The 14,564-nt window shown below is 38.4% G+C and overlaps 2 protein-coding genes across 2 annotated transcripts; one reads left to right on the top strand and one right to left on the bottom strand.

The window, feature by feature from the left end:
• Positions 1 to 33: 33 nt before the first annotated feature.
• On the bottom strand, positions 34 to 6,824 carry LOC137583457 (phospholipid-transporting ATPase ABCA3). The gene is made up of 12 exons (XM_068298503.1): positions 6,401 to 6,824; positions 5,752 to 6,340; positions 5,525 to 5,668; positions 4,132 to 5,370; positions 3,790 to 4,069; positions 3,132 to 3,645; positions 2,382 to 3,067; positions 2,178 to 2,316; positions 1,566 to 1,748; positions 845 to 1,504; positions 402 to 467; positions 34 to 334 (listed from the first exon to the last, which is right to left on the bottom strand). Exons 1-12 carry the CDS (start codon positions 6,616 to 6,618, stop codon positions 49 to 51), a joined length of 5,004 nt encoding a protein of 1,667 aa, XP_068154604.1. The 5' UTR covers positions 6,619 to 6,824; the 3' UTR covers positions 34 to 48.
• Positions 6,825 to 7,466: 642 nt separating this feature from the next.
• On the top strand, positions 7,467 to 10,852 carry LOC137583547 (pyridoxal-dependent decarboxylase domain-containing protein 1). The gene is made up of 6 exons (XM_068298618.1): positions 7,467 to 7,708; positions 7,934 to 9,073; positions 9,132 to 9,404; positions 9,467 to 9,982; positions 10,043 to 10,236; positions 10,295 to 10,852. The coding sequence occupies exons 1-6, from the start codon at positions 7,574 to 7,576 to the stop codon at positions 10,590 to 10,592; spliced, it is 2,556 nt and encodes an 851-aa protein (XP_068154719.1). The 5' UTR covers positions 7,467 to 7,573; the 3' UTR covers positions 10,593 to 10,852.
• The last annotated feature ends 3,712 nt before the right edge of the window (positions 10,853 to 14,564 follow it).

Below are 14,564 nucleotides of genomic sequence, written 5' to 3'. Positions count from 1 at the left end.
CTTAATTTTTTTTTTTTTTTTTTTTTACTTAAATAGACTTATTAGTTCTTACTGTTTGATGGTTTCAGTTTGGTTATTGTCTAAATTCATTTCATTGGGATCCGTAGTAGACTCCATAATTTCCACCGTTTCCCTTTCCACGGGATCTTGAATACGTTTCAATTCGGCTCGAGTCTCTTGCAATTGGGCAAGGACATTGTTCATACTTGCCTGATAGATGCAATAGTCATAGACATTCAAACGCACCTTGTTCTTCTCCATGGCCCCATAGAGATACGAGTAGACGATATGGCCAACTGGTACATAATACTTGAACCAATTGTGCAAGCGGCCCCTAAGGGAAAACGGTATCAGAAATAGTATCACAACAAATCACAGACAAAAACTAATTATTAACCTACACCAATTCCGATTTATCATGCAAAAAGTTAACAAATCGCGCCAAATTCTCCACATCCTTGCGCAAACTGTAAGAAGATGAAAAGTAAAATAAAGTAAGTCTTTAACTTAACTCTTCCTAAGCATTTGGAATGGTTATAAACAATATGAATCTTAAATAAGTCGAAGCTTTTTCAAAAAGAGGTCCTAATCCCCTTTTCAAGAGGAGTTGTGCCTAGGATACCAATTTCTGCCGTTTAAAGCAGGAAAAGAAGGACAAAAAAGGATTTTCATAAGCCTTTCATCTATAGGACGGTTCGCTAAAAGGTTATTTTTATCGAAAAAGACGAGTCGTCTACGTTTCAAAATGGCCAAAAGGAACAATGATTTGGCGACTTGTAGATTACATTTGACCTCTTCGGTTTGTGGTATAAAAACATGACATACATCATATACATTTACTTACTTTTCCTCCGACTCTTGCAATGTGGCACCATCCCGTATTAGCCGGACTTCCAAGTAGAAGCCATGACTGTATTTATAACGCAAATATTGCATACTACCAATGGCCAGCATTTCGCTATCCTGAAAAAGTATTATAAAGTCAGCCAAAACTTTGCATTCCAACTCGTCGTTGGTGGCAAATATGATCGTTTTGCCACAATAACGTATATAACGCAGTATATTCCAGATTTCGCGACGCGTTGTCGATGGCATGCCCGCTGTGGGTTCATCCAATATCAAGATTTTATTATAGGCCACCAAAGCGAGAGCCACATTTACTTTGCGCCTCTTCTCCGATGTTAGGAGGCCACATTTGCGATGCATCCAACCAGTCATATTGAGCATTAGACACAAGTCATGCATTTTCTCACTGATCCTCTTCTCCGGGACACCACGGATCATGCACAATAACCGGATATGCTCCCGCGGTGTCAGATCGTCGAGTAAGCCGAAATGTTGCGGACAATAGCCGACATAGGTTAGTATACTGTCCAAGTCATATTTGAAATCCAATCCACGTACGTAAATCTCACCGAATGCAAAGCCATCGACACCAACCAATTGGCGAACCAAATGACTTTTACCCGTATTCCGTGGTCCAAAGATTCCCATGCTCATATATCTAAGGAAAATGATTAGAAATGTTCTCCAAATGTACACATGAATCTGATCGGGTCACTAACTTGTTCAAGGCAAACGAAACCGTATTGATTTTATTTCCCGATTTTGGTATTTTGGCCTCCACTTGATCTACCAGAAGTACGGATTGCTTGCACTTGTGCATATCGGCATCGGCGATTTTCAATTTCACATCGGCCACATCACCATCATCGAACGGATAGGTAGCTGAACGCATTTTATGGAGACTACAAGGACAAGGACACCAAACAAAAAAATGGGACATTGTAAATAGGCCCATGGAAAATGTTAACTCAAACTAGTATTGAGGTCTATTCCTAACCACTTAAACTAGTTGAGAATTACAACCAGATGAAGCGAAATAAGAAATAAATTATGCCTTTAACAAAGTTGTTGTTATGTTTATATAAGGTTTAATGAAAGATTGAAAGTCAAGTATCTAAACCATCTATACACCCCATCTTATACTCGTTACTAAACTTATCCTCATCGCTTAAACCGTTAGATCGCTTGAAATCAAACTAAGCGTCACACTATGCGATTTCGATAGCGAATTCCTTCAGAAGATCTGCATTAATCGATAAATTGTACATCGACTCAACTACTTTTCTATGGAAATGTTTCAATAGAGGTTTTCGTTTTTTGTTGCTACTTACTCTTTTGCCGAATGAAATTTCTTCTCCTTGCGATGAAGCTCAATCCAAAACATTAAAAGCAATGCAATTAATGATGCTAGCATCATGAAAGTAATCGGAGGCAATATTCCTGGATCCCCCCATGTGAAATAGCTGTTGTCTATTAGATAGATTGTTATACGCACTGTGTTAAGTATTCCAAAGGTATCATTATCAATAACCTACTTTTACAATGGGGCACCACTTCGTGCAAATTCTCCGATGTGCAACCGCTAAGGGCCTGGCATTTGGCCTTGCAGCGAGCCTCCTCTAGGGATTGAGTGTACAGATTGCTAACACCGTCGAGAAGAGAAAATCCTGGCGACAGGCAGGCACCATAGAAGAATATCTCATTGCTATTGGCCACATCCCAGTAGATAATGTAGAGCACAATGCCAGTTAGACCGTGCATCAGCACCGAGGCGAGAAAGGCTCGCACAATCGAAGCATTCACATACATGGACAAGAGATAGGTCAGCGGAAGGGCGGCCAGTCCAAAGACCATAATAAGGAGGACCAGCAATATATTCTCATAGACACCAAAGTCACCAATGCCCACCAATGTCATGATGACCACAATGATTATCGAGTAAATGACAAAGGTGAATAGATCCCAAAACAAACAGATGCCCCAATAGATCTGCAACCCCAATCCGGCTATGACTTGCATGACCCTCAACTGATGGATATGCTCCTCCACCAAGGGTATAATGAACACGGACACGGTCAGCGGCAAAATACAACCGATTGTTAATGGTGCATTGATGTGGACTATCTCATTGTCCAGCAAATTGATTTTCATTGACAATGGTGTGGGCATAGGATGGTTATCTACTAAGCACACAAACTCCTTTGAGTCCGGATAGGTTAATCTAAGTTCAGTTTAAGAATTCGTAATGCAAATCGTATCAATTATTATACAACAAAAGCACTTACTTGATTAAAATATTATGCAATAGATTCAACATCATGGGTGCCGAATGGAATGTATCCTGACTTATATAGCCATCCAAGCCCTGTTCCCCATCCGATTCGACGGCGCCAAAACTGGCAAAGACAGCATTTCTCTTTAAATTCTCCCTATAGCTGCCATTCATGCAGACAAACGAGTTGGCCTCAAATATCCGTGATATGGCATTTACCTTCTGGTAAGTTGGTGTCGTGGCCAACGATTGTATATCAACATATCCGCAATCGTTCAGATTCGGTATATTATCCATAAAATTGATATTGCCTCGAAAACCAATGTGTATGGTGTTATTCCGTATATTGGGCACATCCAAAACCACACAAAGTCTAGCTATTATCACAATCAAAATGAAACTGGTGAATATCATGATTACGGGCCAAACATTCGGTGCCGTATGGACCATCTTTTTATAGCACATGGCCCGCATCTGTTGCCTACGGAGTTCCTTTTTGGATACCACTTGATATTTAAAGGTTTGCGCTGCACAAAAAAGGATAAGAGATCGAAATTATTAGCTTAAGCTTATAACGAAATCGTTTTCAAGAGTATTGCAAAAAGTATTCGGATTTAAACTTTGCAGAGCCATTTCAGAGAGTATAAATTTCTAATGGAGTTTCAACTTACTGACATCCGGTATTATCTGTTGCTGCAGACGAAACGATGTAACCAATTTCATATAGATATCCGACATTTCGGAGCCAACGACCCGTATATTCTCAATGCCCAGCATTTTGCGATTATTCTCCAAATGGATGAGCAATTTTTGTAGACGTGGACGATGGTCACCCGATATTTTGTACATCAGAGTATCACCGATTTCGTTCTCTGGCTCGACATAGGGTATAAATTGGCTCATGAAATCGGTAATCGGTTGATCGGGCACATGGGGCTTTTTGATGATAACCTTATTATGGGTTCATTGTTGATCAGTTGGCGATTATGATATTAGTTTTATTGACCGCTTACCAAATCCACGCTACTGCTAAATTTGGCTCTTAGGAAAAAGGGAGTTCCGCTAGCTTCGAGGACGCCCAAGCTGAGAATGCCAACACGATCGGCCACTTGGGAGGCTTCGTCCACACTGTATGTGGCAACAACAAAGGCACGTTCCTCCTTCTCGGATGCCACAATGGACCAAAATATTTGCGATTCACTTGGCGTCAGACGCTCTGTGGGCTCCTCCAGGATAATGATTTTAGTGTCGCCGGCCAGACAACAACAAAGGGCCACCAAACGGCACATGCCAAAGCTAAGTTTCTCGATTTTGATATTCAGATTGTCAATATGCTGATCGAGTATGGATAACCATTTGCGTTTCTCGATATTCAAGCGATCTGCATCCTGAGGCGGAAGCTTGAGACGGACATGAAAATCGATTGTCTGTTCCACGGTCAGGTGACGCGAGAGACCATGTTCAGAGGAACGATAGTCGACATAGCTGCGACTCTCGCGCACTTCTTCATGGAAATTCTTGCCCCGAATGTTAACAGAGCCACGCGTTGGATATTTCAGACCGCACAATAGACGCAATATAGTCAATTTTCCGGAACCAATGTGGCCAAGCAGAACAAACACCTCGCCCATGTAGACACGCATTGAGACGTTCTTCAGGACCTTTTTCTCCGAGTCATGATGAGTGGTGCTAACGTGACGCAAACGTATCATTTCCTCACTGCCCACGTCGCCGAATTCGAAGTTCTCCCAACTGGGCGATCGTCCCAGGAACATGATGGCATTATCCTTCTCCTGTTGCTTGCGCGGCTTACCCATCATAATGCGACGACTCAGTAAGGGTCCAGGGAATCGCCATTGCAGCATTATTAACAGCAGCAAATAGATCAAAATGCAGCAAAATGCTGTCACATAGAGCACTGTGAAGTCATAGGAATCCAATTGATTGGGATCATCGAAATAGCGGCGGAAGAATTGCATGCAAAAGGCCACCTGGCTATTGAAGAATACCATCAATATGAACAACACATAGTAGCCATGATTATCCCAATAGCGGGTCAGTATAATGCCAAAGGCTGCATAACTGAAGAGCCAAATAACGAGACCAAAGAGCACTGCATTGGTTGGACTTGAGAACAATTTGGCCACTACCATGGCAGTTAATATTAGTTCAATGGTAAAAATTATAATGAAAAGAACCATTAGTATGAACGCTATAAAGGAGAATGATCCTTTATCAATGGACCATGCAATCTGAAATTGAAAAACTCATATAAGATTCATTTGTACGCTCTTGAATGCCGACAGAGTTATCGAAAAGATCTCCATCTCTAAAGAAAATAATCGATTAATTAACAAGAGCTCGACGTTTTTTGGATCTTCTCTCTTAAAACTTATTAAAACTCACGCAAATGAGAATAAGGCAGACTAAACCCAATAAAAACAGACGTATGAGTAGCACTAGGAATATATTGAGCCATTGCCTTTTAAACGAGTACCCATAATGCCAATGATGCACCATTACACCTTCTTGTATCTGGGAGGCAATGTTCTGAAAACAAAATCAAAATATGAGAAAAGATGCAAATGAAAAATAGTTTTTGAAACCCATTGAACGTCACTTTCGATACACACCCATATAACATTCAGGAAGGGCAACAAGTAGATGAAATTGAATAGAAATATTGGTCCATTAACAAACCCGTTCTGGGTGCAGCCTCCATTTGCCACCCTCAAACGTATATTATGGACCTGGACACTTGGCTCATTAAATGCACTGGGATATTGGGTACGCAGGCGATGATACCATTCCAAAAAGATTTGGTGTTGCAATTGTAGGAAGCCTTCTCTAATATAAATATCCTGATGCCTGTCGTTATCGGCCGCTTTATCTCTTGTGGCACTTACCACGCCGGAGCAACGTGTCACCCACAAACGGTTCTCGGTGAGGAAGGGACTCAATGTACGAAATTCACTGGGAAAACGTATGGTTATATCCAAAACTTTTGGTATCGTCTCATGCTCTAGATTATTGAACTCAATGCCAGCTAATGTGTTCCGCTCTTCAAATTGATTCTGCAATTGGTCGGGATCAACGAACGGTATAGTCCCATTCAATTCCAACGTTTTGGCAACCGCATCGGCAATTTCCTTGGCAAACTCCGTTGCCGGACAAAAGGCCAATAGATAATGCATTTTCTCACGCTTCGAGTCGGCCAAACTCCTAAGACATTCAATTGGAGAGTTATTTGAAAGATTAGTTTATATCCCATCAATGGCTTACGTCAATATATTGATATCGTCCAGCTTATGGGACACAATGCTCTGTTCACCTTCATAATCGCTGTGACTATATAGCAAACGTTTCGAATGTGTTATCGGATTAACTAGAATCATGAATAGCATTACAACTAAAGCTATTATCTCGATTAATGTGTGACGCCATAAGCCCAGTTCAATCCGTACATTTCGTTTAAACAGCAAACCAAAAGTCGCCGGCATTTTCCTTAGTCTTTGTGTTTTCCCCTTTTCGAGTGATTTGTGTGTGAATATAAATAATTATTTGCATTTGGTTTTTATCTCTAGGCATATTATGTTCCGTACTCAAACATATGTACATATGTATGTGGGGAAATGATTGAACATCCTTTACAATGAAACCCGTTATTTTTAAATTACGTACGTATGTAACGTAACGTAATGTAATATAACGTAACATTCTTTATTCAAATGTTTTTAATTCTCTAATAAAAGAAATAAGCCATTAAATAATTTATTTCTTTGGGCATAACAATTAAATTATAAACTATTTTCTGGTTCCTTTTTTTTTTTTTGTTAATCTTATCACAGTGGGCGGTTTCTTTTAAGTTATTGCCAAAGAAAACGGTAACTTTTTAGTCAATTTATTTCGAAAAAAAAAAATTTCGAAACTTAAATTTTTATAAATTTTAATAAAAATTTACAAGCATATATGTATATTTTTTAAATTTTAGTCTAAAAATGGGAGACTTGATTCTCTTTTTGATTTGTTTCGACATTTTTTTTTTTAAGTTGCTTCAAAGTCAGAAAAGTTTTAATAATGGGATTTTTAATAGTTTCTATATTTGTTTTAGTAAAATATTTTTTAATTTTAAGTTTAAAAATGTCCAACATATTTTTCAAATACTATTCAACTTTGAAAATAATGAGAAAAAAAAACAATTAAATTGAAAAGAACATTGCATAAAATTATATAAAATCTTTTAGTTAACAAGTAGTTAAAAAATGTAAACTCGCAACTTTATCTACGCAACATATCGCAATCGGACCACTGTGCCGAAGATAACGGTCACACCATGCCCGGTATTCTGTGGCGAATTTACCCATATTGACGGATAGTCCCAATACGAAAACAAACCGAGTTGGGCAATTTGGCTAAGATACAAATACAAAGAATAAAAATTGGAAAACTATAATCATGTCAACGGCTGGTGGAGCTGCTGATGACGAACCGTCGACACCGCTGCCAGCGTCTGCCGCCCCAGCGGCGAGTCCAAGTGACGCCAAGGAGCAGGAATCAGCGCCAGCAATGGCCGAAATAGCCGCCTCCAGCGTAAGAATAAGAACCTATATTTTTTCCCCCTCGGTTCCGTTCCGCGTATTGCTGACGACGACGACGACACGTCAACGATAAAAAAAAAAAAAAAAAAGAAAAAGTTGTTAGTGCCTATTTGTTGTTGTTGTTGCTGCTGTTGCAATTTGTGTGATTATTGTTGTTCTGTTACGTTTGTGTTTTTTTTTTAATTTTGTGGTTGTTTTTCGGCTTATATCCTAATAGATACGTTCTGGTCTGGCCGAGTTGGAATTGAGATCGTCGCAAGTGCTGCAACGCTTGGAGAATGTTAAAACTGTGTCCGCCGATGAAGAGGAACGCGAACGAAAGGATGCAACGTCGGCGGCGGCAGGATCCACAACAACAACAACAACCACAGCTGCTGAGGAGGAACGTTTGCGTGCCGAGCATCGAGTGCCGTCGGATATATTGAAATCATTGGAACAACTTGTTGCCTATACGGATAATGATGATGATCCCGAATTCCCATTGCCGGCCCTCGATGATGTCTCCCATTTGGCATTAATATCGCACAGCATTGTCGCATATCTGTCACATTTGGATAGACAGCATCTGCTTAGGGTGACAAATAGCATTTCAGGTGATGCGACCAGGTGGCTGGGATCATTGTTCCATTTTCGTCATCCTGCTAGCAGTTTCCATGCGGATAATGCGGATGCGGTGCTACGTACCGTCCGGCTGGCCATAGTAGCACGTTGTCCTGGCTATCTGGAAGGCGGTATTCCCGCTTTGGCACATCCTTGCTTCTATATCTCAGAGAATACAACGCCGGTGCGTCTGCAGTATGCATGCCGGCAACTGGGCATACCATTGGATGCCATTAAGGTCATACCGGAGCACAGCCAGTATGGCACAATGGACTTGGCATTGCTGCAGAAGCAAATCCAACACGATGTCACAGCACAAAAGACCCCGCTGCTGGTCGTTGCCGATATCGGAGCTTCACTGTGTGGCCATGTCGACAATCTGCAGAGGCTAAAGGATCTTTGCAAAACACATCAGATATGGCTTCATGCCAGCGGTCATGGATTGGCCGCTTTGGTCTGCCAATCGAATGCCGGCCAGGTAGTGGATGATTTTGTCCATTCGATGGCACTAAATTTGGGCAGTTGGCTGGGAGTGCCCAGTTTGCCTATCGTTTTGTTGCATCGTCCATTGCTGAATTCAGCTCTGAGTGCCTTTGAATCCGATCCGATCCTGTCCAGGCGTCTGAATTCGTTATCGCTATGGACCAGCTTACAGGCGCTTGGCCGCAAAGCAATTGCCGAGCGTCTACATGTAGCATTCCAGACATGCAGTATTCTCTACGAGATTGCCTCCAAATGTGAGGGCATACGAGTTTTGGTAAGTGTTTGAGAACCATCAAAAATCGTCTGTCTATCTTATCTTTATTCTATTTTAGAGCCATTCACCCGGTGCCCAGACAGGAGCAAGTCTCTCGGAGATCATCAATGGACCCCTGGATGTCAATTCGCTATTTGATGCAGCTGCTCCAGTTGTCGTCTATCAGTTTGATGGCAGCACGACCATTCCGTTGGATTCTGTTAGCTCTGCCAGTGCAGCGGCAGCTGTAATCGAGCCGGGCCTGAAACCTCTGGAGAAGATCAGCAATGCTTCCTATTTTGATCGCCTTAACTCATGGCTGGGCCAGATCCTGCAGCGGGATTGTCCCAATGTAAGTTGCAACTCGCCGTTTTGTCGTCTTATGGACTTGTAGCATTATTATTACCATTTCAGTTTGACTTTGAGGTCATAGAGCATCCAACACATGGCAGCTGCATACGGTACTGTCCATTGGAACTGGGCCTGGGCGAGCAACCACCCAGCTCCGAGAATCTTGAGAGCTTTGCACAAAGCCTGGAGGCACATGTGGATATTTTAAGGGCCACCATCAAGCACAAGGCGCGTTTCATCCATTTGGTCGAGCACAGCGATGTCCTTCGGCTTGTCCCACTGCCCGAATGGGCTGGCATGGGCGGTGTACGTTTTGTGCCCGAGGGCTGGGAATCCCTGCTAACCGATCAGGCCAAAACGGAACTAAATAAATTGAATATCGACTTGGTTGAGGCATTGAAATCAACCGATAATGCCTTCTCGCTGGGCGAGGGTACAGATGGTTTAATCTGTGTACGCTTTGGCATGGTTACCCATGAGACTGAAGTGGAGGAGCTGCTCGACCTTGTGGTGCAAGTGGGTAAAAGCGTGCAAGAGAACTCTCGTGTATTGGACACCATGTCGGAAATAGTAAAGAAGGTAACGAGGACTTCATATTTTCCATTTTGCGGTCAATTTATATTGATTTTCCATTGACAGGGCATTGAGGCGGCCACAGCCGATTTGCAGCGTGAATCTGAGGAGAAATTATGGCAGGAGGGTATCTTGCGGCATGTCCCTGTGGTTGGTCGTGTCTTCAATTGGTGGTCGCCGCCAGCCAAAGAGTCTGGCATCAAGGGCCGCAGCCTTAATCTCACCCAGGGTGTGGTCGAGAGTACCGAAAATATATACAAGTAAGTCGACCTATTAACCCACACCCAAACAGACGATAATCGACAAATACTTTGACAGATATCATATGCAAATGACTGGCGCGACTGCCCATCAATTTCCAGCGAATCGGTCACCGCCTACGCCCATGGTGCAGACACCAGTGGGTGGCAGCAATACAACAACGCCACCAACTTTTCCCACTGTCGAACCGGAGACTCTGCAGGAGGAGTCTCCGGAATCGGAGGTCACCGCGGGAGGCACGGCAGCTCCCATTGGCAATCATGTGGATCATAATCGGACTGTTAGCCAAAGCAGTGCCGGTTCCTCCTCAGTGCCCGAGTTGGTGGCCGTCAATAGTGCAATTAACAATAATTAAAAACAAATAACAAAAAATATTACTAGCCAAGAGAAGGCGTCCGGGACAACGACGCAAAGCACAGATCATCAGAGAAAAAGGATAACCAATTAATGATTAAGCAAACATATTCACCTTAAAACGCTGCAGGCACACACACACACACAGATGATTCCAAAGAAATCGATTTTCTTTTATACTTATAATTGTATATCTATTTATCTATTCCCAATTTTACATATATTTTTATTATATTCTTTTATTATTATTACAATGTGCAACATTAACGTATTCGTTTGCATCCATTTTGCTCGCTACCTACGATTTCGAATCATATTCGTTTATATTCAAAATCAATTCTATGTATGAAACGAAGATGATTTAAATTTCAATTGAACTTCAAAATCTGTTCAATTTTATTTTATTCTTGCAATCGAATTCAATTCATCTTCAATGTATATAAAAGTAAGATAGAGAATGAGAGAGAGTTCCATTTGTTTTCGGTTAACCCGGATTCAGCCAGAATCAGAATCGGTTAAAGCGCTTTAATTTCAAAATTTTCACATATTATTTTTTGTTTGTTAATTAACTAACTGAATTGCAGTTCTTGTCGATAAGTGAAAATTTCATTGGTTTTCCAATTTTTTCGCGTTTTTTTTCACTTTCTAATTTCCTTGCCTAATTTATTATTCAGTATATATATATATATAAAGTGCACATATACATACAAACATACATACCCTTAATCGATGACAATGTTCAATTGTAAAGCAATAATTTGCACTATATTTATTCTTATTATTTGTTTAGATCCGTAAGACAAGAAACAAAAATTATATATATTATATAAAAATGGATAAATTTATATATTTATTATATCTGACCTATTCCTGCTGACAAAACAAACAAACAAACTGCACAAAAACTAAAAGGAAAAGAAAAGCAAACAAAAATTAGTATAAACAAACAAAACAGATGAGTAACATAAATAAATTTGTGAGAAAGCAAAACAAAAAAAAAAAAAAAAAAAAAAAAAATAGATTTTACATTATTGTTGTACTGCTCTTTTTGGTGTTAAATACTAAATTATTTGTTCTCCACCCTTTCCATTATCTAAATGGGAATCTTCAGGGGGTTTTCAGCTGTTTCTTTTGAAAATCTCTTGAAAAGCATTTAAAAGTTAGAATTTTTGTTTTTTTTTATTATAAATAAAACTTAATATTGAGATTTTTTTTAAATATTGCAAATCTTTTTGTGATACAATGCGGGAGAGTAGGTCATGAGAGAAGAAAAGATAGCCAACTGGTCAAGACGATTCCAGCTAACTAAATAATCTAAAATCAAAAAGGGGAAAAACATTTTAATCTCATTAACTATAGCTACGAACTGAAGTAGGATATTTGAATAATATCAAAAAATTTCCTAGCTATTTACGAGCTAAACATATCCTGAAAGTCTTGATCAGAGAAGACGTTTCCGCGTATTTTCCCAGAGCTATAAATTTTTAGCCAAAAATCATTTTAACCAAGTTATAGATCCGTTTAATGAAAGAAGGACGATGTTTCAACCTCCTTAACTCTCATAGAATTTTGAGGGCCTTAAGACACATAATTCATTTCTTATAAAATCATGAATTCGGAAAGTTTTTTAAATTAATTTAGGCGAAGAAGTATCATTTATTTATGAACCAACCCAAAAACATTTTCAAAACGTTCAAAAAAACTATTAGTTTTCCTTTTTAGGATCGGCTTTGGGGGATATTTTTGGTTGGAAAATTGTTAATAGATTTTATTTTAGCTTAAATTATCCTGTAGAGTATTGAGATTATCATCCTAAAAGGGTTTTGGAAATACTTAAGGAGAAGTTTTTGAATTGCCGGCAAAGATATAGCCCACAACTCTGAACCGATTTTAAAGAAACGAGGTGCAATCGATGCGGAATTGACACAATTCAGATCTTGATTTCATTCAGGATTTTCATTTTATTTGTGATACTATTTTGATTACACTAAACTACAAAAGAAAACCCATTTATAAACGGCCGCCATTTTGTCCAAAAAAAATCCCAAAATTTAGAATGTGGTCAGGAACCAGAAATACATCCATGCTGAATCCAACGCCAGCTTAAACTTTACTCTGAGACTATCCTGTATCGAGTTATCCTTTACGCAGGCAGGGATGGGTTAACTATGGAGGCCAAGAACCGAGAAATATATTTGTTTCTCTGTTCTTAATTGAAAAACAAACATCATTTTTAAACTTTAACCGTTTCGAATTAGAATTTTTCTTTTTAAGGGCTTCCCATCAAGAATAATTAGTTTAGAATTAAGTAATTAAGAAAAAAGAAACTAAAATGGATTTTTGCGATCATTTTCAGCATCTAAATAAATTTGCAATTAAATTGTATAATTTTAATTTATTTTTATTCATAGTTTTTTTTTTTTGTTTATTTTTTTCTTTTTGTTTGTTTTTGTCTTTCATTTTACTTTTTGTCTTGTTTTGTGTGTGTTTGTTTTTTTTTCTTCTGCAATTTTATGTTGTTGTTTTTGTTGCTTTGGTTTTTTGTAGCGTTTTTACTTTGCTTGGAATGAAATTTGTTGTTGTTGGTTTTTGTGCTTTTGTGTTTTGTTTTTTTGAAATGTTTTGTTTGTTTGTTTCCTTGTTCTATTTTGCGCATAAAATATTTCCAGATGAAATGCAATCAATGTCCAAACGGATTCAATGGAAATTGATTGATGATCATGTATGATATCTGGATATACACACATAATACATATATATATGTATATATATACATATATATATATATATATGTATATATGTTTGTCGTCGAATCGCAACGAATCAAAATTGTAATTATTTTTGTGTGTTTTTTTAAATGTATTTTGTAATATGCCACTAAGCGCTTCTCTTTACATATTCTTTAACTAGATAGATGCACATACTCTATATATATATATATATTTGTATATATATATATATGTATTAAAGTTGGTACAACTTTCTCTTATTGCTGAACATTTCCTTGTTTCTCGTTTCGTTCCGTTTATCATTTATTTGCTTTCTTTCTACTTTGTTTTCGTTTTTTTCATTCATTTCGAGCTCCAACCAAAATTGTCCTTCCATTTGTTTCATTTCCTTGCCACATATCATATTATATTATATTTTCTTTTTGGTTTTTTTTTTTGTTGTTGTTGTTGTTGTTGGGAAGGGTGTATTTGCTTTTTCATGTTGGTGATGGTGAAGAGAGGTCGTCTAAGGGATTTGGGAATAAAGGATTTCGGATTGGTTTTGGTTTTCTTTGGGGACTTTCGTTTAAATAACTACAACGCGTACGATGACAACATTTAACACAGAAATATATTTACGAGCTAATTATATATAATAATAATATATATATATATATATATATATATATATAGGTTTCGATCTAGGCTCGAAACAATCTTTAGATCTCCCATAACCCATTCTTAAGTGCTCTGAATGCCTTCTTCGTCTAGTTGCCGCCGCCATCGATATGGGAACGGGATATGAAGATCATGGCAGATTCACGATATTTGAAAAATCGTTTTCGATTTTCGATCTTCGGTTGTATGTTTTCTGTTTTTTCAAGCTTTTGAGAGAATTTCGTTTTATGGTTTCGTTTTTTTTTTTTGTGTTCTTTGTAATATTTTGTTGTTGTAACATTATGTTTTGTTTAATATATATATATATATATATATATATATCTATGTATATATATATATATATATGTATTATTATAATTATTAAGCGAATAAAAAAACTTGATTAGTTGTTTCGGAGTTTTCTCTTTACAAATCTATACATATTTACTTTGTTTTGTTTTTGTTTTTGTTCTTTGAAAATTGTATAATATTGAATAAATGTTCGAAATGTTTCGAAAATTTGTTCAACTCCCTCATTATATTTTACAAAAAAATTGATCGTTTGTTAATGTGCTTCATTATAGCGCCAGTGTATAGGGGTTATATAT

Source organism: Drosophila tropicalis, unplaced genomic scaffold (genome assembly GCF_018151085.1).
Source record: "Drosophila tropicalis isolate 14030-0801.00 unplaced genomic scaffold, ASM1815108v1 contig_867, whole genome shotgun sequence".
NCBI lineage: Eukaryota > Metazoa > Arthropoda > Insecta > Diptera > Drosophilidae > Drosophila > Drosophila tropicalis.
The sequence above is the reverse complement of the archived record's forward strand: the minus strand, read 5'-3'. Positions and strand labels throughout refer to the sequence as shown.